The 26,055-nt window shown below is 37.9% G+C and overlaps 2 protein-coding genes across 2 annotated transcripts; both read left to right on the top strand.

Moving 5' to 3' along the window:
- Nucleotides 1–3,383: 3,383 nt before the first annotated feature.
- Nucleotides 3,384–17,606, top strand: LOC146005256 (surfeit locus protein 6 homolog). Its single transcript, XM_083144354.1, has 2 exons — nt 3,384–3,559; nt 16,925–17,606. The coding sequence occupies exon 2, from the start codon at nt 17,026–17,028 to the stop codon at nt 17,539–17,541; it is 516 nt and encodes a 171-aa protein (XP_083000480.1). The 5' UTR covers nt 3,384–3,559; nt 16,925–17,025; the 3' UTR covers nt 17,542–17,606.
- Nucleotides 17,607–22,327: 4,721 nt separating this feature from the next.
- Nucleotides 22,328–22,717, top strand: LOC146005481 (protein GVQW3-like). The gene has a single exon (XM_083144726.1). The coding sequence runs from the start codon at nt 22,328–22,330 to the stop codon at nt 22,715–22,717; it is 390 nt and encodes a 129-aa protein (XP_083000852.1).
- Nucleotides 22,718–26,055: the final 3,338 nt, after the last annotated feature.

Below are 26,055 nucleotides of genomic sequence, written 5' to 3'. Positions count from 1 at the left end.
TCTAGGTCACTCAGTCGCCTTGTTTGTGAGCATATACGAGGGTCACTATTTATATTTTGAGCCTTGGCAACACTGATTGAAGTTAGGCGCGATTTGACGTTTGAACGGAATCGTCTGGCATTATTGACCATAACGTACTTCAAATGTTTTGTCAATAGCTTCATTTGTGTTGTTTATGTTGCCTTGGAGATTGCGCGACAACAATAAAATGGAATTAACTCGTGAACATTTTCGTGCGATGATTTTTTACGATTTTTGACGTGGATTATCAAGACAAGAGTGCATCGATCAAATTACTTCCACATTTAGCGATGAAGCCCCATCCTTTGCCACTGTGAAACGCTGGTATAACGAATTTAATCGTGGGCGCCATTCGCTCACCGATGAGATTCGCGAAGGTCGTCCAAAATCAGTTGTTGTTCAAGAAAACATTGATGCTGTGCAAAACCTAATACTGCAAGATCGTCATGTGACATACTGTGAGATTGAGGCAACCATAGGCATTAGTTCCACCAGCATATATAAAATATTACATGATCATTTAGCTGTGAGAAAGGTATGTTCTCGTTGGATCCCACACAATTTGACAAAAACTCAAAAAGACGCTCGCGTCAATTGGTGCAAACAAATGCTCAATAAATACAATCGTGGTGCTTCAAAAGACGTATATAAGATTGTAACAGGTGACGAATCATGGATATATGCATATGAGCCGGAACGTAAACAGCAGTCGACTGTATGGGTGTTTCAAGATGAACCCAATCCAACAAAAGTTGTTCGCACTCGAAGCACATCGAAACAAATGGTCGTCTGTTTTTTTCGGGAAAACTGGTCATGTGGCAACTGTGCCTTTAGAGGAACGTAGAACGGTCAAGTCTGAATGGTACACAACAATTTGTTTGCCAGAGGTCTTCGGTCAAATACGGAAAACAAACAAACGCCGTCGGATCATTCTTCATCAAGACAATGCCAGCTGTCACACATCTCGTCTAACAACCGACTTTATGAACAGTCAAAAAATCGAATTGATGGGTCATCCGCCGTACAGTTCTGATTTGGCACCCAGTGACTTCTTCTTGTTCCCGAATGTCAAGAATAAATTGCGTGGACAACGATTTTTGTCGGCGGAAGACACCGTTGATGCGTTCAAAAACCATATTATGGAGGTGTCTCAAGAAGATTGGAAAAACTGCTTTGACAAATGGTTCGAACGAATGCAAAAGTGTATTAACCATAAAGGAGAATACTTCGAAAAACAATGAAGCAGTTTTCAATGCCAAATTCCTGTTTTTTCATTGTTAGGCTCAAAATATAAATAGTGACCCTCGTACTAAGTTTGATTGAAGCTTATCCTCTATCCTTTCATCATACAACTTGACTATGGGCTTCAGGTTTGACATCTTAATATAATTTCTATCAAATATCAATCATCATCTTGAAATATATTTCACTTACTAGCTCCTACTTTCCAAAATTTGGTATGTTTGGTTTTCTGATGATACACGTGATATCGTAAAATTTGAATATGATAGATTTGTATTTTATACCTATGGATATTACTTACTTACTTTTGTATCTCAGATCTCTTGTAATTACCTACAAATTATGCGAAACAATACACTAAACATCCCCTCCCCCCGACCTGTTTTCAAGGATCGATCCAGCATCCACCTCCTAGAAATTTCCATCTCGATCATTGCATATCAAATGAGTGTGGATCTTCGTGAATCTTCTCTGTAATGCAGATCCATAATTTGCTCTAGAGCATGTGAAGGTAACTGAAAGCAATACTTGTGTTTATAATTTCAATTTTGAACTATTCATTCATCTATTTATTTCTTTCACTGTGGGAGGGAGACTGGCTGCCGGGAGATAGGCCAAGCCCCTTCCAGGGCTGTATAGCCACGTATTTTATATTTACTTCTTTCGGTCCGGGGTTCCATACCCGGTGGAAGCACATAGTGGTTCGGATCTCACTTTACAACGTATGTCAAGTCCCGATTAGCTTTTCTATGCAAAACGTGGATTGAAAAGATTACTTAGTCAAAATTTGTGACAGTTAGCTACTGATCGCAAGTTGCATTGTTGCAGAATATGCGGATACTAGACGTGTTGAAAGCAGAGGTGTTCATTTGGAATCAAACTCCTTCACCCTCCGAGATCGCAGTAGCCCTCACAAGTCTTCCGGAGGGTGAGGGTGAGGTCTGCCCTCACAAGGGTGAACACATCTGGTTAAAGAATCACGACGATGAGGATGAGTCATGATATGATAAAAGCACACAAAAAACAATGCCCAGGCTGGCATTTTTTTAAAAAATGAATACACCTATTCGGTAGTATCCCCCGTCATTCACACAATTCTTAAACTTTTACTCTCATTGTTTCTCGGATATGAACGAGATGTGCCTCCCCAAACGTCCCGTCAAACAAAAAGCGGATTCTCCCCGGCGAACACATTTTGTATCTAATACCAGTCATAAATTAAGTGTCCAGAAACAGATATTAGGTATGAATATACGATGAAATACTCCTTAGCAATTACAAATAATTATAAGCTAACTCGTGGCCGAGAGTTAGAACGATGTGACTAAACTTCCCCGCTCTTGCTTCCGAGTTCGAGGCCTGGTCTCAGCATGGAGTTCTATCTCTGCAGTGTTTCCTTATCAATTAAATGTAATTATCATCCATCCTCATAGTTGCGACAAATTATAAATGTGTCATGGTAAAAACAAAGCAAAATAAGAAAAAAAAAATATTGTAACAATACTGCAATGTCAGAACTACGTTGGCAAAAAAAAAGTGAACACCAGATCATTTTCAAACAGGCATTTGGGGAGAACTGTGTAGAGGTAGACAGACAACATGCTCCCGAAAGTTGCCAATCGACATGACCTTCGGTACTGAAGTTGTGCGTTGAGAAAACTTTGCTTGAAGCTCCTCAAGCGTCTTATCACAAATGCCTCAGTGTTCGCAGCATTGCCAACTCATTTTTCGTCGAGAAAATATTTTTTCTCCTAATTCATTTGCTGTTGATTGTTCGGGACAGGGACAGGGAAAAAAAAATATCGCAATTTGCAATGGGAAATATAATTTCCCCGACGCTGTAGAAATCTCGAATTCTACACGCCATTTTCCTTTAAGTGATTCTTTCCTGCGTTTCTGGAATGAAAACTAACAATTTCCGAGAAGTGTCAGACACTTACAATGCAGAAAACATCGAAAAGTTACCACTTTTTAAAATGACCATTTGGTATTTCCTGGATGACGGGAATAACCATGGAGGCAAGGTACATAGCCATTGAGGTATGAAAGGAATAACAACGAAATATAATCTGTGACCATCGCGTTTCCGTTTCCGTCGTTCTGTTTTGTTGTTAGTAGCATGTGAAAAACATGTGATTTTCAATTCGATAACTGTTTCCCGTTGTATGATAATGTTTGTCGACTTAATATAGTGTAAAATTACAGGAAAGGAGGCACTATTTTAATTCAGAAACATAAATTAGAGATCAAACACTGTTCTTTCGTCCAAGCGAAGAAAACTACATACCTGATGATGGTAAGATTATATTTTCCCACATTTATTAGGTTTGGGGGGATTTCATATTGTGTCATCCCAATATGGTAAATGTTTACTATCCTTCGGACACCTATAACTTCTGAGTTTCGTCAATTTTTGACATTTGTACTTACCTATCTGCTTCGTATATCATTTATTAACGTGTATTCACGTTTTTTTGATCATTTTTTTTTTTTTTTTAAAAAAGTGTTTTTGTAACTGAAGAACGTACGTTTCCGCAAATGGTTTGTGGGGCTGTGTCAATGGTTCGTGGGGCTATGCGAGAATGGTGTGTGGGGCTACGCATATTTTTTTCGAAACCAATTTTTACCTATTAAAACCTATTGTGATCCTACCTAACCTAACCTTACCGGAAATGGTTCGTGGGGCTATGCGTCAAAGGTTGAATTTCCGCTATGAAACATTCCCACATCACACAAAACACCTTCCAGATGTTAGACAATACTACAGTAACGTATTACGGTAAGTAGTTTCTTCTGTAGAAATGAAGAAATCTGTCCGAAGGATAGTAAACTAGTACCATTTCGGAACTCTTTCACATCCCGAATAGGATTCAAAAGTGGTTGATTCTCTGTTTTCTGCACTGCAACTGTCTACCATTTCGGTAATTATGCGATATCGCCCGAACACCTCTCACTTGTTTATTTCGTTAATTTTAGCATTGATACTTACCTATTCTGCATTGCGGAAGATTTTTTGGTACTATTATAGTATAAGGGAAACACCTATAAATCATATATTTCACACTTTTTTACATTGCTAACGTACTATTCTGCATTGCGGAACATTTCCTAAGGTGAAATAATGAATTTCTAACGGAAATAATGTATATTTCTTACATTAACGAGTACTTACTGTTGTTCCTTATTTCCCACAAACCATCCACGGGTAGCCCCCAAAACCATTGATGTTAAACCAAAAATTCACGATAGCCTCATGAACCATCACGGGGACGAGGTATGCCTACTAGGTTAGGTTAGGTTCCATTAGCACTCCTTTCGTTCAATTTAGCATATACGGACAACATCGGCTTGTAGCAGCAGCAATAGCGCGTCGGAAATAGATTTTCGTAGAAAACAACATGTTTTCGCATTGAAATGGATCAAAACTAGATTCACGAACTTCCACAACGCTACAGAAAATGATTTCCGTAAGTACTTTCTCCTGTAAATTTGAAGAAATCCGTTTCCCTTATACTATAATGTTATCGATTTTTTAAGGTGAAGTTATGCCTTTTAACATAAAATAGTGTCAAATTTTCATATTACGAGTCATTATTTGTTTTCCTTGTTCTGCTTGGGTAACAGACAATATGGCATGCACCCGTCATGGATCATCGCACGTCGTGCTTGTGTTTTGTCGATTTGGAGTGGGTATGCAGTGTTTCAACCTTCTTCACCAAAAAATACCTACTTTCGTGTTCATTGTGTCATCACAAACCATTGACGGATAGCCCCAAAAAACATTCACGATAGTCCCACGTACCATTTCCGGGAAGGTTAGGTAAGCATAGTTAAAAAAAAAAAGTCTCCTATGAAAAAGGCATGTTTAGAAACACTGGCGAGACCGCGTGACTTACGACGCTCGCACCATCTGCAGGTACATAATGGAAAAAACGGCATAATGTTGTTAAACATGAAAGTTTCTTACATAAAAAGTGATTATTTCTTGTTCTGCAGCATTCTATGGTGAAGTTTCGAAAGAAAATACCTCGAAGAACTTCGACAATGCTACAGAAACTGATTTCAGTAAGTAGTTTCTTCTGTAAATTTGAAGAAATCCGTTCGGGCGATACCAAATGTCTTGAAACTACGAGTTTTTATCCCACAATTATAAAAATAGTAGCTTGAAGAGGAAATAGTATGTAGAATTCTAAATTTTCACCATGTAGTAAAGTGAAGATTGGTAACAGTTTCATACATCGGAGACACATTTCTTCAATTTTACACAAGAAACTACTTACAGAAATGAGTTTCTCCAAGGTTGACAACGTTCGTCCAGGTATTTTCTTTCATCGTGGAATATATTTGACCGGGAAATCATGTTTGATGACGTAAGTCCCTGTCAGTGTTTCAACCCCCTTTTTTTTTACTATGCTTTCCTAACGTAACCAATATTAACCTCACCTTATCTGAAATATTTCGTGGGGCTATCCGTGAATGGTTCGTGGGGCTATCCATCAGCTACCTGTGCATAATGTATAATTTCCACCGGTGATGAAAAACATAGTAGGTATTTTTCGGTGAAGAAGGTTGAAACACTGCATACCCAGAACGTGAGTCAAGATGTGCCTGCCTTATTGTGTGTTCCGGAAGCAAAGAAATTAATAAAAGAAAGCACTCAGAATGTGAAAAATTGCGTTTGTTTTCATGTAAAAAGCATAATGCCACCTTGAACTATTTTCCGCAATTCACAATTGGTAAGTACGAACCATGCGAAACACAAAATATGCGATTTTAATGTGTCTCCGATCTATGAAACTGTTACCGTGAACATTTACCATCCGAAAATTTCCTGATTTTCGACGGAAAATGACAAATTTTTACAGTCTGTTACACAGTTGCACGGTAACAGTTTGTTATGCACGGGTAGCTGACAGATAGCCTGGATAGCTGACGGATAGCCTCACGAACCATACACGGATAGCCCCACAAACCATTTCTGATAATAATAATAATAATTTTTATTGTAGAAACATGTGAGAACATCACATGTATTACAATCGTCAGAAATGTACATATAAAGTATCTATAGATCTTACAAAAAAACATCCAAAAAGCATTTTAGAAACGTAACACCACTTACAAAAATTTAGTTGTTAACATTATTGTTTTACAATCATAACTATTTTACCTAATACAATTAATTTCAAAGAATTCTTCTACCCTATATATACAGTTATCGGTTAATATTTTTTGTACTTTTCTTTTGAATTCTAAAAAGGGCAGTTGCCTTAAAGACAGAGGGAGAGCATTGTGAAACTTAACTGACATGTAGTAGAAGGTTTTTTGTGTCTTCTTGTAATTACATCTAAACAATCCCTATTTCTGGTTTGATAGGCATGTGAACACCCTAACTGCTCAGAAATGTGAATGTTCTCTTTTATATAGAGTAGGCATTGGAATACAAAGATAGCAGGAGCTGTCATAATACCTAGTCTAACAAAACTTAACTTACAGTGGCCACGGCTTGGAAGACCACACATTAATCTTACACATATTTTTTGCATTTTTAATAACCTTTTTATTGAAGGCTGATGACCCCAAAGTAAGGTACCATAGCTTAAGTGACTGTGTATCTGTGCATAATAAACAGTTTTTAGAACCTTCAAGCTTACACACAATCGTAACCTACTGATTAAATAAACCCCTTTGCTAACCCTGGATTCAACTCTACTGATATGATCCTCCCATTCCAAATGATGATCTATTAAGAATCCCAAAAAGGTGACAGAATTCTTTTCATGCCCTGTATTATGATTATTACTATTATATGTAAGTTCCAAGTTTTGGATCTTATCAGTGTTTATACAAAGCAAGTTAGCAGTACACCAGTCCTGTACAATATCGGAGGTAGATTTTAATGAGGACCTTAAAAGATTATTAGAATCAGAGTTCAAACAGATATTGATATCATCAGCAAATAGGTAACTACTGACCAAGGGTGTTGAAATGTTATATGGCAAATCATTTATGTAAATAATAAAAAGAATAGGACCCAGAATAGATCCTTGAGGTACTCCATGTTTAACAGGTAACAAGTTTGACTCCATTTCTTCAAAAACTACTCTCTGAGATCTCCCACTTAAATATGATTGCAAAAGTGACAGCGCTCCATCCTCAAAACCATAAAATCTTAACTTTTTTAGCAGAAGAGAGTGAGATACAGTATCGAATGCTTTGGACAAATCATATAGTTTCACATTAACAACTTTCTTACTGTCTAACCCTAATATACAATTTTTCAAGAATGAGACAGCAGCCTTAACAGTCCCTAGCCCAGTTCTATAGCCAAATTGAGAGTTACTAAATAACTTATTTTGTTCAAAATAATCAACAATCTGATTATTTAGGACAATCTCAAAAACTTTTGATATGACTGGAACCAACGAAATAGGTCTGTAACTATCAGGAAAAGACTTATTACCCTTTTTAAATATGGGTATCACTTTTACAAGCTTGAAATCTTCAGGGAAAACACACCCAATAATACATGAATTTATAACGTGAGTTAAAGGTTCCTTTATAAAATTTACTCCATATTCCAATATGATAGAGCTTAAGTTATAAATATCCTCACATCTACTACTACTCATTTTAATGATTGCTCTTTCAATGTCTTTTACTTCAACAAGATGAAAATTAAAAGTAGTTGTAGGTTTTAATAATCCATTTAAATAAAAACTTGAATCATTTTTACTTGGGCAAGATGAAACTTTGTTCAGGATTTCTTCAACTTTATTAATAAAAAAATTGTTGAGTTCAGACGCGCTAAGTTGGTTATTAAAATCTTTTCTGGTCACATGTATGGAGTTACTCTCTTTTTTTACAATATCCCACATTGCTTTTGACTTATTACTAGAGTTTATAAAATTATCATTAACCTTAATCCTAGTTTCCCTAACTAATGTATATAATTTCTTCTTACTATTTATATACAGATTCTTCATGCCATTTGAACCAGTGCTAATATAATAGTCATAAAAACGTTCACATTCTCCTTTGAGTTTGTCAATTTCTTTACTTCTAACCCTTGTAGGTTTGGGTTTAGTAAGTTTGCCTACAACATACTTTAGAGGAAATGCGCTTTCAGCTGAATTAGACATTTCAGACATTAAAAATTTTACTTTGCCATTTATATTATTTACAGAACGATACATAATTTTCCAGTTAACAAGTGATAGTTCATCGTGAAATTTTAAAATATTTTCCTCTTTCATTAGTCCCACCCTTAACTTGCAGTTTTTGGTATCAATTTTAGATGAGACTTTAGGAAAATTAACCTGAGACTTAAGTAAAACTGCCCAATGATCAGATACAACAGTTTTAACAATTGAGCTTTTAATTAACCCATCCATAACAGTAACTATGTTATCAAGGCAACTTCCACCTCCGAGTTTGGGCCTAGTAATCTCAGTTGTAGTTATAGCTAAGTTGAACGAGGAAAATAGATTATTTAACATAACACCTTCTAGATTCTTTACTAACCTAAAGTCAATATTGAAATCTCCACATAAAATAATCTTAGCATTAAATGTACACACATGTTCTAAGAGGTTGTGCATTCTATCAATAAATAATTTAAAATCTTTACACTCAACATTCGGCCTATATACTGCAACTAAGATAGTGTTTATTTCTACAAGAAAAGATGCCGTAACCTCAAATACCATTTCAATAGACATGCTGTTTACACTGTGGACAGGCCTGTGAGAAAAGGTTTTCTTGATGAAAATAGCACATCCTCCATGTTTTCTAGTGGGTCTACAATAACTACTACTCAAGTTGTAGCCCTTAAAACCGTAAAGATAAATTTCGCTGGGACGTAGCCAGTGCTCAATTATACATAAGAAATCGGCATTCAATGTAGAGACATAGTCTTCAACAATGGTATATTTATTTGAGAAGCCTTGGATATTCCAGAGAAGAGTTACACTTTCATTAGGCTTATATTGATTATTAAAGCTACTACTAACAACTTCCACAAGCTTGACTTTTGTATTTATTGGATGATCTTCAAGGATATTAGACATAGGCCTATTATTAAAACTACTAAGACTACTAATAACTTCTACCGGCCTGACTTCTGAATTATTTTGATGATCTTTTGGAGTATTAGGCATAGGCCTACCTAATGATCTAAAAAAGATCACTATTGAAACTTAGAGGGATAGGCTCAGAAGGAGCACACTTATTTGCTAATTCCAATATCTTATCACTAACAAATTTTTTACCTAACCTATTAAGATGCAGACCATGTGCAGTATGAAACCTATTTCCTAGATTACTTATGTCTATGTAAAGAACATTTCTAAAACGCTTACATATCTTGTTCATTTCACTATTTGCTTTGTCTACTTCTCTGTTGATGATGGACCACTGCGGCAGATCATGTCGTCGGGGCACGGAGAAGACACACACTTGCCTGGCACTTTGAAGTTCCTGAAGTTTACTTCTTAGGGAAAACAGAAGATCCTTGGTTTCATTTCTAGCAACATCGTTTGTTCCTGCTAACAGAACTGGAATGTCAACTGAGCTGTTTACTAATGCCTCAGCTGTAGCATCACAGAATTTTGCCCCGGGCTTTACAATACTTGTAATTTTATGATTACTATCTCTTAAGATATTGGAATAAACACCTCTTCCCTGACTATCAGAATATATGCAAATGTTCATAGGCCTAGTTTTGTTCTTAGTCTGTACTCCGTATTTTTCACTCAGAGATTGTTGTTCACTTTTATCTTCTTCCTCTATATCAATGGGCAAACCTGATAGAGGCTCAAATGTATTTTTTAGAACCGGAAACGTCCTATTGTTAAAAATAATTTGATTGTTCTTTCTGGCTTTATAGCGGACAGTTTCCCATTGTCTTGGACTTACTTGCTTTGGAGTGGTCAGCTTACCTTTATTTTCCGCTTGAAAAGTAGTGTTCTTCCTTAACTCTTAATTTTCAATCTTCAGAACTCCTAAGTCATTTTCCAATATTTCAATAATCTTCATTAGAGATGCTTCATTATTTTTACTAGCGTAATCGGTCGCCATCTTGCCGGTTTGGGCGTCTGTGTAGCAACGCGGACAATTCCACTCTACATTTTCATCTGGTAAATCATTCTCGTCCACTCCGACACATCAAAAATGGTTCCATTTATCACAGTTATCACAAATTATACCATTCCTCACTGTTTTACAACACTTGGCACACCTAATATCTGAAATAATTCTACTTTTAGCGGGAGCTGAACTAGACACAACTACATCGATCGGCGCCATCATCATATCATTTCCGCTTAAAGTAAGAGTGCAATTTCAGGAAGTTTTGGTAATAGAACGTTTTCCATATAATTTTCGTATACTTTTATTTTTGTGATAGAAATCAATTTTCATGCGAAAAGTTTGTGATTAAACGAAGGCATTGCATACAATTAATTTCCGCCACTTCTACGTTTAGTCAATTTGCACGTATAATAATATAACGCAGGCAAGGATAGTAAAAAAAAAAAAGGGGCGGTTGAAACTCTGACAGGGGCTTACATCATCAAACGTATGCAGCATCCGGTTGTCGTAGTGCAAGCAAATGAAAGCAATGGCAATTGTGCATCTGTGAGATATTTCTCTTGAAAAATACATGATTTCTCGGTCAAATATATTCCACGATGAAAGAAAATACCTCGACGATCGTTGTAAACCTTGGAGAAACCCATTTCCATAAGTAGTTTTTTGTGTAAAATTTGAAGAAACTCCTTACGGAAATGAGTTTCTCCAAGGTTTCCAATGTTCGTCGAGGTATTTTCTTTCACGTGGAATCTATTTCACCAGGAAATCATGTATTTTTCAAGAGAAATATCTCACAGATGCACAAGAGCAATTGCTTTCACTATGTGAACCGGATGCTGCATACGTTTGATGACGTAAACCCCTGTCAGTGTTTCCTACCCCCTTTTTTTTGTTTTAACTATGCTTGCCTAACCTAACCTAACCTAACTTTATGGAAATGATTCGTGGGACTATCCGTGAATAGTTCGTGGGGCTACCCGTGCATAATGTACAATTTGCACACATGACTATCACGATAGTAGGTATTTTTCGGTGAAGAAGGTTTGAAACACTGCATACCTGCAACACTAGTCAACTTCTCCCCGCCATATCGTGTGTTACGGAAGCAAAGAAAGGAATAACAAAAACTACTCTCTATGTGAAAAATTGTGTTTGTTTTCGTGTAAAAAGGATAATGTCACCTTGATCTATGTTCCGCAATACACAATTGGTAAGTACGTACCATGCAAAACACAAAATATCCGATTTTAATGTGTCTCCGATATAACGAACTGTTACCCAGTTGCACACCCACATTTTCTACACCACTCCAACTATATTCATGCTTGCATCTAACTTTCATGTAGTGAACCGTGTACTGCATTTTGTAGACTAAGGAGGTTCTGGCGCATGGACTTTCCAGGATAATGCTATTCTAGGATTTGTGTTGTATTGTTGAATGAATACCATACCCACATCCTCTCTCACTTTGAAAACCGCTTGTATGAAAATTTAAAATGCTGGAAATGAGTTTGGAAGTAAGTCTGTCATTCATTCACATTTGGAGAAACTAATTTGCATATTTTAAAACCACATATAAGCATTGATTTGTGAGAGATTGTGTTGTGAAATGGGCAACCAAATTAATGGCATTTGTAAGTGGCTGCATGGTACAGGGTGGATAAAAATCACAATTTTTATTCTGAAAATGATCTTTGATGTTTTTTTGTGTTTATGTTTTCTGCACAGTCAATGTAGATATGTTGTTTTATTAGCAGTATGGTATAGTGAAAACACATTTCACTCCTTTATTTCCTAATTATTTACATTTGTACTTACCTGTTATGCATAGCGGAACATTTTTGAACGTGCGATTTTGCTTTTTTCACTGAAAAAAGCGTAATTTTTCACATTACAAGTATTTATTGTTCGTTGCTAATTCGCTTTCGTTACACACAATATGGTGGGTAAATCTTGACTTGCGTTGTCAGCTGATATGCAGTGTTTCCAAACTTAGTTAGTGATTTTCTCGATGTAGGCTAATGCTGTATCAATAGGTTAACATCCTTGTTCCTGCTCTTCTGTTTAGGGCATGACTTGTTTATTATGTTGGGAAATTTCCTGATTATGCTTTGTTACTTCACCTTTATTGCATGTGCACCCCTCTGAACCTGCAAGTATCATTTCCACTATGAATTAGACAACCAATAATGGCAGGGAAGCGTAATTTTTCACATTACAAGTATTTATTGTTCGTTGAGGATATTGAGCAAGTATTATCAGCTGCCATTTTTATTTAAAGCTTAATGATAATAACACTAATTACGGTATAACATGATTGGTATTTTGCATATTGTTCTTTACAGTTTAACATTATTGGTATTTTGCATATTGTTCTACACAATGTTATTTTTGTCTGAAAATTATAAAAAGTTTTAAAGCTTCACCCCATTATCACATATATTTTGTTCCCATGCTTTTTCTTTGAAAATGTAAGAACATCTATGACCCTAATAATCACAATTGAATGATTATGAGATTAGTGTAGTTTCATTAAGCATTCTTCAAACAGCGTCAGCAAAAATTCAGGTGCCAGCCTCTTTTTCTCAGGAACCAGCTTTTTTTTCTTTTCAAATATGGGCTAACAAAGCCGTGGATCCAACTAAGATGAAGCTACACATTTTGAATTGTGATTTTACAACATTTTATTTATTAACTAATACAGTATTGGAATTAATTTTTGCACCTAAGTGGCCCTCCTAGAGAAGGCTCAACTGGTAACAGCATGAATTACCACCATATTGTTGCAGATTTAAAAATTAATGTTTATTATTCTGATTTAATAATACACAAGATACAGAAAAACACACAAAACATTAAAAATAAAACATGCGCTGTATGAGTAACTAAAAGAAGCCAATGGAATTTTCCATAAGCAAACTTAAAATATTACCCTAAATTTTGGAATGAAATTTAAAAATTCATTCACCATGGCGATGACCCCCCTGCATTTTTGTACCCCTGCATATGAGCACAAGTGGAGTAACTAAAGACATATTTGAGATAAAGGCGCATTCATTAAAAATGAAATAAAAAAATATGACGGTAAGAAAATATTTATATTGATATGCATAGGATGGTGGATACTCAATTCTATTAACCTCTTAACATACAGGTTATTACAAAAATAGGTTTCAATTTTCATGTAATTTTTATTGCTAAGAGGCACGTTAGCACAAATACTGTACATGGACAGTTCTAACATGCGTAAGAAAAGTGGTAGCTGCTGGAACTGTCAGACTTAGAGATGCTACTGGCAACAGTAAGAATGCAATGCAAAAATGAAAGCAAGTACGGCAATATCTAGCGGTAATAACAAGAAACAAGATGAAACGAGTATACTTGGGAATTTAAAATACTTACTTGTAAACATCCAATAAAACAGAGTATACTCAGGATTTTGTCCTCCTCCGTGGCCGTGCGGTCTAAGGTGCTGTGCTTTGGGCTCCGACTGCAGGATGGCATGGGTGAGACTCAAGAGATTCGAGACTCACTCTGTGTATAGGGCCGGTGGCAACCCACCATCCTGAGGAAATTGGGGGAGCTATGAGTGAGTAGCGTAACCCGGCCATAGAAATCTCCTATAACGGCTGGGGGTTCAACATGCTGACCCCACTTCACCCATTACTGGATGAAGATCTGCATGCCTGTAGCTAGGATTGCGGGAGGGAGACTGGCAGTTGGGAGATGGGCCAAGGGCTGTCAAGCCACAGGTTATTATTATTATACTCAGGATTTTATTTTTTTGTGAAATTTAGACCCATTATTAGACTGCAGAAAAGCACCAGTTGTAATACGTAAACTAAAACAAAACAATCTAAAACACCTTAACACTTCACAAACACGTGCAAACTGGACACCAGCTACCTGGATACAGAAACACTGAGTCCACTGCCAAGTAACTCGTACAGCTGTGAGTCTAAATGACTCACTGCCCGGCATGTTAGCTGCCGATCCACGGACGACTCGATAAAGAAAGGTAGTGTATTAATGCATGCAACTAACTGCCAATTTATCAGAGTTTTGCTTCCAAAACATTGAGGAATTACATAATATTAATAGACTTCTTATGCAATCCAGAGTGGCTACTCACTGGAAATTCCTTGAATTATGGGAATTGTGTGAATTATTGATTCCAGGAATTCTGCGTGAATTTTTCTCCGTGGATGTGAAATATTGTAACTTTTATTAATCCAAATTGCATTGAATATTTACATACTTACTAATGCCCTGAGGCAAGTTTTTTACAGCTTAGCTTTTATTTTTGAGAAAGGAAAAGAGTGTTCTTAGCAGAACAATCTATCTGACAGAAGGAATATTGCAAGATAAGATATCTTGAAGTTGATTAGGTAAATTTGATTTTGAAATTCTTATGGAAGTAACAATTTTTTGTAGATTCATATATCCCCGTAACTTATGTGACATGTTTGTAGAAGTATTTCGAGTCTGAGTCTGTGAAGTGGCAATGTAAACTCTGCACCTTAAATTATATATTTTAAATCTATATACCGTTTAATTGAATTGAATTAGAAATTTTGGATACTTTGGAATCACACAGACCCTTTATATTGTTAATGTATTTTGTGTGTGTGGGTGGTGAGAGGCAGTAATATGTAAGGTTGCAATAGAGAGAGCATCTCCTTGTTGAATGTTTGGAAAGTTTGCCTTTGAAACTGGGAATTATACTTGAAATTTATCATGCTCGTAGAGTGGCCACCCTCTTAATCACAAAATACGGTATAGATTTATCCACTCAATATTGGTGAAAAATTAATGGAAACTGGAAATTTTGCATAAATTCTAGGATAATTATAGTTCTTTAAAGTGTCGTGTGACATTATTGCAATCCCTGCGAGAGACAAAAGAGTATTGGATGGTATCTGTAAATAAAATTAACCGATACTTTTTTATACTGTTACCACTGGTATCTGTTGATAACGGAAGATATTTACAAATTATGTAGCCTATATTGCCATTTCACGAACATATTTTACACTACTCTTTGACTGTTACCACTATTATTGAAATATTTCTCACAGGAGGACACCAGTTTTTTTTTATCCTTTTATCATAGAATGGATCCACCTGGGATGCAAATCATGTTGTGTTCTTCTATAAGCTTCTTCGGCATCACACGTGGACACTTTTTTTATATTTAACACAATTTTGTAAGGAAGTGGCTGTTGTGTGTGTGGAAAATGCAGGAACCAGGCGATACATTATTATGCCACTCTCCAATTGCACATTTTTACATCCGTCGTTTTACACCCATCCCCATTCCATTTAATAACTCATGACATCATCTTCGTCATCTCACAAAGTTAAAGATACGTGTCAGCCGGTTTCACGGTCTTTGTTTCCAGGAAGGAGGTTACTGTTGTATGCATTGGGTTTCTCGATTTTCTTAAATAATATAAACACACAACACAGCATGTAAATAGTGTTATAATATCTGTAAATGGTGTCCATTCTTTGCCAAAGGATCAACAAACTTGGCAAGCATGCACATCATGGTGACCTCACTACTGCAGTGGCCGTGTTTGCATGCAAACTGAACTTATTTTTGTGGTTATTTTTCACATTATTTTTTTTTTATTGAATGCACTTTAGTTTTTTTATGAGGATGGTATTGAAAGCTGATGGCTGTTATATTGCAATATTTTTTGTGCCAATTTTTCAAATTTTTAGCACCTTTCTACCTGCCTATTTGTGCAATTTCCAATACCTAAAACATCCAAGCTCCAATCATCAAGAACTAAAAGGTGCACATCAGAAGGAGTTCAAATCCTTTGCTTGCCAATCAGCCATCTTAGAAATGATGTTTCAATTTCTGTACTTTGTATATGAAGTTTATGTTCAAATAATGTTATTTACAGCTCATGGTATTATAATATTTGAAAATAAGCCACCTGTCAATTGAATTTTGACCTTTTTTTAAAAACTAAAATTGATCTCTGTAGTTTTTTCTTAATTTTTAGGTTTTTAGTTCTGATTTCATATAGAATGTTAGTTTGCACAGTTGATCTATGCATGAAATAAGTATAAGCAATTCATGCTTAATAATCCTGAACTACATAAGAAATCTAAGACTGTTAAGTGCACTTGTCCAGACTAAATGTTTCTTTGCTGAAGGATATACCTAACAATATTGATCATGCCACTTGTAAACTGGGCGCATAAGAATATATTCCATTTACAAGTTCATCACTGGTTAGAATTTGTTATGTAAACTCAAAATGTAATATGCGGCATTTTTTCTCTCTGAAATCTGCAACTCCCACTAAGTATGTTTGGCACCATTTGGATGCATTTTAAATTTCTGAAAATGCAGCATGTGCACTTTGACTTAGCAGAATTGAATTTACACTTTCCTTTCTAATTCACAGCCTTCCATGCACCAATAAAAGAGGTCAGGTTCATTGGTTGTTGCATTCTCTCAAATATCAATTTTGGTGTACAAGGAAGAAAGTTCATTTACCTTTAACTATTAATATTTTTTTTTCACATGCTGATAAATCTTTCCACTTTCCAGTTAGAAGATTGGCACATCAAGAAAGCGCAGAAAAGAAGAACCTGAAGAAAAGGAGAAAGACAGAAGCTGAACTCGTGCAGTTCTCACAAAAGGAGGTAAAGATGGAAGAAAATGAGGAATCTCCAAGGACAGTTGACAAGAAACCTGTGCAGCCAGTGTTCAATAGTGAGGGAAAGATGATTTTCAGCAGATTTGATTTTTCTCATATTGGCCAACCAAGGAATTTTGGTAAAATGAAGGGTGTAAAGGATCCATTGAAAGCCCTAGAAAAACTCAACGAACAGAAAGAGAAAATAAGTGATATGAAGAAGGCAGGTCGGGTGGAGAAGGTGATGATGATAACCGAGAAACAGGCATGGAGAAATGCATTACAGAAAGCGCAGGGTGCCAAAGTGAAGGACGATCCAGAGTTACTCAAGAAATCATTTGAGAAGAAGAAGTATCAAAGGAAACACAGCAAGAAGAAGTGGGACGATAGACAAGAGAATATTTTGAAAATGAAAGAGAAGAAGCAGAAAAGGAGGCAACAGAACATTCAGAAGAAGAAGAAGGAAAATAAGAAATTGAAAATGAAGAAGTATATTAAGAAGGGAAGGGTTATCCCAGGCTTGACGTGAAAGAGGTTTGACTTTGATGTTTATCATTGTATAATGTTGTTAAACATAAAGAATTTTAATTCTTATCATGTTTGTTTCTATCATTAACCTTTTATGAACCAGTAGTTACCTATTTTTAAACTTTTCATGCTATTTTTTACATACACTTCAAGTTTCAATTGTTTGTTCTTTAGAAGAAGTGAACAACAAAGCAAATTAGCTAAACACTAACTCGGGGGGGGGGGGGGTACATTAAGTGGAGTTTGAGCAGGAAATGTGGTCACAATTTGACATATTTTGGTACCATGTAGTGTAGCAAAGGCTGAGAGTGTTTGTTGGTTTGTTTTCACATGCTAGGAACATTTTTTTTTTACATATTTTTCATTTGGTTGCACCCCCCTCACCCCTTGGAAAATTCCTGGATGTGCCTATGATTCAGCTGGTCTCACAAGTACAGAGTCGTAGTGGTTGTGTCTAGGGAGTATGAAAAATTGCAAATTCAAGATGATCCTTTTGAGTTTCCTTTGAGTGATAGAATGGATTTTGTTTTAAGGAACATTCAGACTGAAGTCGAGAATGTTATTTACAAAGTTTCCCTGTTTTTCAACAAAAACACATCTTAAAAAATATGTTTACCATTGGGAAAACAGAATGATTCATCTTGGGAAACTTTTGAATGAACAATATAACTGAAATTTATTGCACAATAGAAATGGTACCAGAAATAAGATATCTGATTATACACTGGTCAAAAAAATTAGGGGAGCAAGCAAGAAATCCCAAAACCAAAGTTGGTAAGTCAAAAGTAGCAATGTATTTTGATTAGGTGAGTGTGTCCTCAACCAGTACAATACATGTCTATTGAGTCATTAGCACAACAGAGTTCTAGGGCTGATTTCTGCAAGGTACTGCACAAAATGAGGAGAACAGCACGGTGATAAGACAACAGAAATGGACAGATACGCAACAGATCCATACCTCTAATAAGGCGTGTGGTCGCCATGAACTGCTATGACAGCTGCACATTTGTTTTGCATGGAACCAATAAGGTTATCAACGACAGCCTGCGGGATATTCACCCATTCCTCCAGAAGGGCCATTTCCAACTGTTGCAGAGTTGTAGGCGGCGCTGGCCGAGCAGCAATGTGTCTTCCGAGTGTGTCCCACACATGTTCAATGGGATTCAAGTCTGGGGAGGATGCTGACCATACCATTTGTTCCATACCCTCATCCCGTAGCATGGCGTCAACCAGACGTGCTCGGTGAGGTCGGGCATTATCGTCCACAAAAATGAAACGATCACCGATATCTGCAGCCATTGGGACAACATGAGGCCTGAGGATCTCATCCCGGTACCGTAAGGCTGTCAAAGTACCATTCCGGATAATGTGCGGAGGGGTAGGTCGACCAACACTGATCCCTGCCCATACCATTAAGCTACCGCCACCATACTGAGACACTTTGCGCACATGTGCGGGATAATTGTGAGTCCCATGTTCCCTTCAGATGAGAATGCATCGATTATCTGACTGGAGACTGAAACGCGACTCATCCGAGAAGAGAACTGAACTCCACTCTCCATGTCCCCACTCACGATGTTCCACAGCCCACTGTCTGTGGGCCCTATGGTGTTGGGCATTCAGAAGGACACACACCATTGGTCTTCTTGCATAAAGACCACTTTCCCGCAGGCGATTTCGTACAGTTTGGCCCGAGACACTTCGTCCTGTTGCCAAAACAAGGCCGCGTTGCAAGTCAGTTCAGTTTGCTGCCTATTCCTGCGAGCCGACAATGCTAAGTACCGGTCTTCCCTAACTGTTGCTGACCGTGGGCGACCTTGCCCAGGCCTCCTTCGTACTGTACCTGTCTGTTGAAATCGTGTCCACAACCTGGAAATGACACTGCGTGACACACCAAGGCCTGCATCCACCTCACGTTGTGTTTGCCCTGCTTCCATCCTCCAAATGGCTCTCCATGCGCTAGATTCCCCTAAATCGTGTTGTTCTGCCATCGTTCCTATTCAACACTACTCAACTGAATCCCACCTGCACTTACGGTCTGCCAGCACCACACAACCGGTGTTCCCAAGTGACCTCGTGATTGCACCTCATATCACAAATTCTGCCACGTGCCTTATGGTGTCACTAGAGAGCTCTTCATGCTGCTGATTCATCACAGATGAATTGTACTGGTTGAGGACACACTCACTTCATCAACATACATTGCTACTTTTGACTTTCCAACTTTGGTTTTGGGATTTCTTGCTTGCTCCCCTAATTGTTTTGACCAGTGTAGTTTGAAGTTCGTTAGGATGCACTTGCAAGATATTCCATTGTTTTAATTTCACACATATTTTATATTTCATACGTTGAATATCCCTTTCCTCTCTCTTTTCCTACAGTCTTTGGAAAAAGCTGAAGTTTCTTGGCAACCGGGGTCTGGTTCAAATGACTCCTTTTCGCTCTCCTTTTCCTACTTTAAACAAACAACAAAAGACTTCGTAACTAAATGATTGCTTGTTCAAAACACTGAATTTACACACAATTTACAAAATATGAGAAAACTCAAATAGAAATGTTCATCATTTTTCTCTTTCAGCGTTTCTCAATATTTCCTGAATTCATTTCCTCATAAAAATTGCCATGAGGAAAATATAGACATGGCATTATATGTGAATTGGCTTCTTCAAACGGGTAGCAAATTTTAACATGAGCTATCTGGAGAATAGGTAGCATGCTTGATTGTCACGAGGGAGGTCATAGGTTCGATTCTCCACCTAGGCAGGAATTTTTTTTCAGGAGCATATCTTTGGGTGTAAAGTTTATCCACAGTGCTAAGAAGTTAACATTGGTCTCTATTTCACGAGGTGAAAGGAAATAGTAAGAGGAAGTTATGTCGATGATAGGAGGAAGTCACATGCCACGTGGAATGCGCAAAATCAAGTTACGTAAAGCTAAGTCTGTGTTGGTGGTTTCGAATATTGCAAAGTTAGTATGGAAAGTTTGTTAGATCTGATACTCATACTTTCTGCTGAAATAAGAGAAACATTTTACATACAAATCAGTGACGAATTAACGATCATTATGAGGTTTTGTATTTTTTGTTTGTCACTCAGTATATAAATACTTAGTAGTTTCCGTCACAATAACCATTTATGTTAATTGGCGATTTACTCTTAGTTTTAGATGCATGGTAAGATGGTGGTTAAAGGATTGACAATGGTCATTACGAAGGAACGGACATAAAATTACCAATCTTATCAATTTGAACTCATTAAACTCTCTCCTTCATTACAGTAATTCACTAAATCACTACTTAACATAACTGTATATGTTTTTTTTAGTATATCGAAATAATCAATATTCTAGGTGTCTGTGAAGAACATAAAAAAATACATAACTTAAATAACATTACATTTTGCATCCTGAATACATATATGTGATTTGTGAATTAATCATGATGTGTGTGTTAACACAGCTTATGAAGAATAACTAAAAAAAAGGTTTTAACCTTAAATCCTGGAAATCTGCAACTTATAAAGGGAAAAATGCGCAGAAGGAACGTCCCTCAAGTGTGCATCGGATTCAATTTTTAAATATCCTAATATCAACGGTCTCTGTTCTGTACACACACAAAAAGAAAGGAGAGGGTGGGATTTGAACCCACGACCGTTCACGCTTGACGGAAAATTAGGACAGCGGCGTCTAACCAACTGCTCTATGATAACGACGTTATGCTCTTAAAAACATGTTGACGTTTATGAAGACTCCCACCTTCCTGTGTTCCAAGCACATTTTGTCGACAAGTCGTGAAAAATATAATTTTTTGAGAAGTGTTCGATATTATGCAAGGTATTGTAAATAAAATGTCGCATAAACTCCTCACAAATTTGCTTCTTTCTGCACAAACTTGATGGCGAATTCCTCCAGGTGGGGATAAGCAGTATTCAGTGTTTCAAATCCCTCAATTTCAAGTCGAGCAAGCAGAATCGTAAAAATTCCTCAAGGTTATTTTTCCAATTTATTATTTCTGTTTGATTGTGTATTATAATAGCGGTTTATAGTTTCCAAGTTCATGGAAAGTGCGAAATTGAAAACCTCTCACCGCAGCATTTTTCGTCTAGTGGAAGGACCAAATCAAAGTTCGCTACTCTCACCTGGAGCCGAAGTCCGAAGTGCAATGTTGCTAAGTTTACGAATTTGGGACTTAGAATTCTTGCGGGGCTGTCAAATAAGATGTTGCGAAGAGTACATCATGTCTCATGTACTTAAGTTCTTTTAATTTTGTGTGTGTCTAGTATATACATACTTTGTTCAATAAATACGGTGAATGAATTGCTGGGGGGGGGGGTGGCTCCCCAATGGCGCAGTGGTAGCGACGTCGCCTTGTAATCAAGGGGTCGCGGGTTCGATACCCAGTGGAGGCACATGGTGGTTCGGATTCCACTTTAAGCTGTAGGTCCAGTCCCGATTAGCCTTACTGTGCATAAAGTGGACTTAAAACACCCAATCAATGAATTGTTGGTGTGTGGTGTAGTTGGTACTACTGGTTGACGGTCAGATCAGTGAACCCCTAGGTCTGTCAGTCATCGTTCGCGAAGCTGTGTGGTTGTCCAGACGCGCAGTTTGTGTGTACGCGTTGTGGAAGTAAGGTGCAGTGCAGCGACGCTGTTATGGGTGAAATGGAGCAACGTACGAACGTGAATTTCTGCTTCAAACTTGGGTAAACGCCAACGGAATGTCACAACATGCTCCGCAAGGCGTATGGAAATAGTGCTTTATGGAAAAATTGTGTGTACGAGTGGTACATGCGCTTCCGTGACGGGCGGGACAGCGTGAAAGACGTGCAGCGGCCAGGTAGGCTCTTGACGTCGTGCACCGACGAAAACATCGAGAAAATTCGCCAACTTTTGACTCAAGATCGTCGACTGACAGTTCGAATGTTGGCGGAGGCCACAGGAGTGTCGTGTGGGACTGCTTATGCAATTGTAACCGAAAAGTTGGGTAAGCGTAGACTGTGTGTGCAGTTAGTGCCTCACGACTTGACTCCTGATCAGAAACAAGACAGGATGGAGGCGTGCGGAGACTTTATCGACAAGGTGGATAGTGACCCCACCTTTTCTGAACGGCTCGTTACGGGCGACGAGTCGTGGTGCCTGAAATATGACCCAGAATCGAAGAAACAAAGCGTCGAGTAGCGCGGCCCAGGGTCACCGAAATCCAAAAAGATTAGGTGCGAGAAGTCACGGATCAAGACAATGCTGATTATCTTTTTTGATGCTGGAGGGATCATTCATAAAGAATACCTGCCAGAAGGCACGACATTGAATGCGGCCACATACGTGAACAGTTTCGATCGCCTCCTGAAGAGGATCAGACGTGTGGGCCCCCAGTATACCGAAAATGGATCCTGGTATCTGCTGCACGATAATGCACGCCCCCATACTGCCATAACCGTGCAGCAGTTCTTGGCACGTAAGGGGGTTGTTGTACTTAATCACCCCCTTATTCATCAGATCTGGCCCCTGCCGATTATTTAATTTTCCCTCGCTTGAAGAAACACTTAGAAGGACAACGGTTTTCGGACATTGTCGACATCCAACGCAATGTGAACGCTGAACTCAACCGCATCCCACAGGTTGCCTTCGCCCAAAGTATGCGAGACCTCTACACGCGTTCGCAGAAGTGCATTACCATTGGAGGCGATTACTTTGAAGGACAATAAGCTGTATTCCTGCATACATGTACTGCCTTTCCTGCAAATATATCGTGAAATCAATCATTCAATCTTTCACCGTATTTATTGAACAAAGGTTGTATACATATACAGGGTGATTCTAAAGGTAGGGTACAAACGAAAACCACACATACCTCTCCTGAAATAGAGACGAAATATGACCCTTCCACTTTGCCGAGAGATGCCTCCGTGAGGAGCTAGACAACGCCGAAAACGTGTAAAAATGAACTTCACACCGCTGTACAGCCAGTACCAGTGAAGATACAAAGGCGGAACAAAAGAAGTCAAAAGGACCACCAAAGTCGCCGATCCGAAAAAACACCAGGCGGCAGCTGCCAACGCATGCGCATGGGGTTCCACAAAGGAAATAGGAGTGTCCTGCAAGACAAGTGAAGGGAAAGGGTAGCGATCGACAACGGTAGGGACAAAATAAGCAATGAAGCATGAAGGAACAATTACACAGCGGGAAACAAATACCATGACTGAAGCAGTGCAGTCGAGAAAAGTAGTGCTGGGTTACAGAACCACGGGAGGACGACGTAGGAGGGTCAATCCATATGAATTCATACAACCTGGTTGCTTGACCATTTTTAAAAAAGTTTATTTTTTGTGGGGTGTGAGCCTCATATATTGACAGTTCAGAACCACTCTTATTTTATTTTTAATATCACCGATTTGAAGATGGCGGGCATTTTTTTTTCATGACGCGCGTAATTTTCTCCATTCGTAAACAACAGCGCCAACTTTTTTTCCTTAGCTCTGGTAAGTCTTACGACAATGAGACAAAATCTGTGATGTCAAGCACATTATAGGCTACAATTATATTTCTGTGTGATTTTCAAAATATTATTCCTTCATAATAAATTTGAAGGTCAAAATTGTGTATTTTAATCGCTCAAAGTGACATTTTCGGACATTTTTTTTGGGGGGGGAAGGCAGTTTGTTTGACACTTGAATTTTTTTGTGCAAGTACCTGTGTACCAATAGAGTATGTCAAAATTATTTGAAGCTTGAGACTTTAATATTTGTTTTTCTACAGGGTCATAAACATGTACTTTTTGTTAAAAAATTCCAAGTTCAGGGTTAAATATCTCTGGTGGGCAGTTGTTTAAAAATCTGAAATTTGTACACAATACAGTACTTCATGATAAGTAACTTCAGTAAAAATTTTGAGTTTGAGATTTAATTGGTTTAAGAGATACAAAACTCGTGAAAAATTCAACATTTTGCATTAAATATGGCATGTCTAATTTAAATTCTTATTAACATTTTGTGTTGAAATTCTGCAAACCGTAATTTGGAATGTCAATGAACAACATTACAATCCTGAAATGGCTCTGCAATAAAGTATATATACGAGGGCGTGCTGAATAGTAACGCTTCCTATGTTTTTATTTTCTTTGTTACCTTGTAAACGCATTTTGGATTTTGAGCAACCATACATTGCACTTAAAAGACTTTCCCGCTTCTCAATTGAAGGTTTCAAACTTCTATCGCCAGGGGGTGCTGAACTATTGCGAGGAAAATGGCAGCATGTAACCATGCAATGTCGGTGAATCGCATGAAGTAGCGTTCAGTGATCGAGTTTCTAAACGCAGAAAATGTGCTACAAATTGACATTCATCTGAGACAGGGCACTTTATGGGGATGAATGTGTAGACATCAGTACTGTGCGATCGTGGCTGTTCATGCTCGTAAAGATAACCTCAGCTATGTGAGAGAATGGAATGAAAGGCCGCGAAATGCAACTGATGGAGGTCATCGGAATCGTGTTCAGCTGGGGTTATCTTGACGAAGTTACTGAAGTTACTTATCATGAAGTACTGTATTGTGTACAAATTTCAGATTTTTAAACAACTGCCCACCAGAGATATTTAACCCTGAACTTGGAATTTTTTAACAAAAAGTACATGTTTATGACCCTGTAGAAAAACAAATATTAAAGTCTCAAGCTTCAAATAATTTTGACATACTCTATTGGTACACAGGTACTTGCACAAAAAATTCAAGTGTCAAACAAACTGCCTTCCCCCCCCCCCAAAAATGTCCGAAAATGTCATTTTGAGCGATTAAAATACACAATTTTGACCTTCAAATTTATTATGAAGGAATAATATTTAGAAAATTACACAGAAATATAATTGTAGCCTATAATGTGCTTGACATCACAGATTTTGTCTCATTGTCGTAGGACTTACCAGAGCTGAGAAAAAAAAGTTGCCGCTGTTGCTTACGAATGGAGAAAATGACGCGCGCCATGATAAAAAAATGCCCGCCATCTTCAAATCGGTGATAGTAAAAATAAAATAAGAGTGGTTCTGAACTGTCAATATATGAGGCTCACACCCCACAAAAAATAAACTTTTTTAAAAATGGTCAAGCAACCAGGTTGTATGAATTCATATGGATTGACCCAGGACGAAGAAACACACTGAGAATGCAAGCAAAGTGGTCCGTGACACTCGACAGGCCACACAGGCCACAGCCGCGTACATGGTTCGGGGCAGAAATGGCGGCGCTGGCGGTGCAGCGCATGAGGAGTCCCCAAACACAGTGGGGAGACACCGCAGCAAGAACAAAGCACGGTGCAACAAGAGAGAAAGAGAACTGGACGGGGAATGGTACGTACAGTCTTGGACACAGCTGGGTTGTAACGACCCTATTGAAGAAGCAGTGAAGCAAGCCGTCCATGTCTGACCACCAAGCGCGTTGTGACTAGACAACCCAAACAGCATTGCAATTCTGCGGCTTGTATACCAGTCACGGGTACACATCTCTGTAAATTGAGTAGTGATGCCA

Source organism: Lepisma saccharinum, chromosome 23 (genome assembly GCF_977018435.1).
Source record: "Lepisma saccharinum chromosome 23, izLepSacc3.1, whole genome shotgun sequence".
NCBI lineage: Eukaryota > Metazoa > Arthropoda > Insecta > Zygentoma > Lepismatidae > Lepisma > Lepisma saccharinum.
Note: the sequence above shows the minus strand (reverse complement) of the source record. Positions and strands in the feature narration are given on the sequence as shown.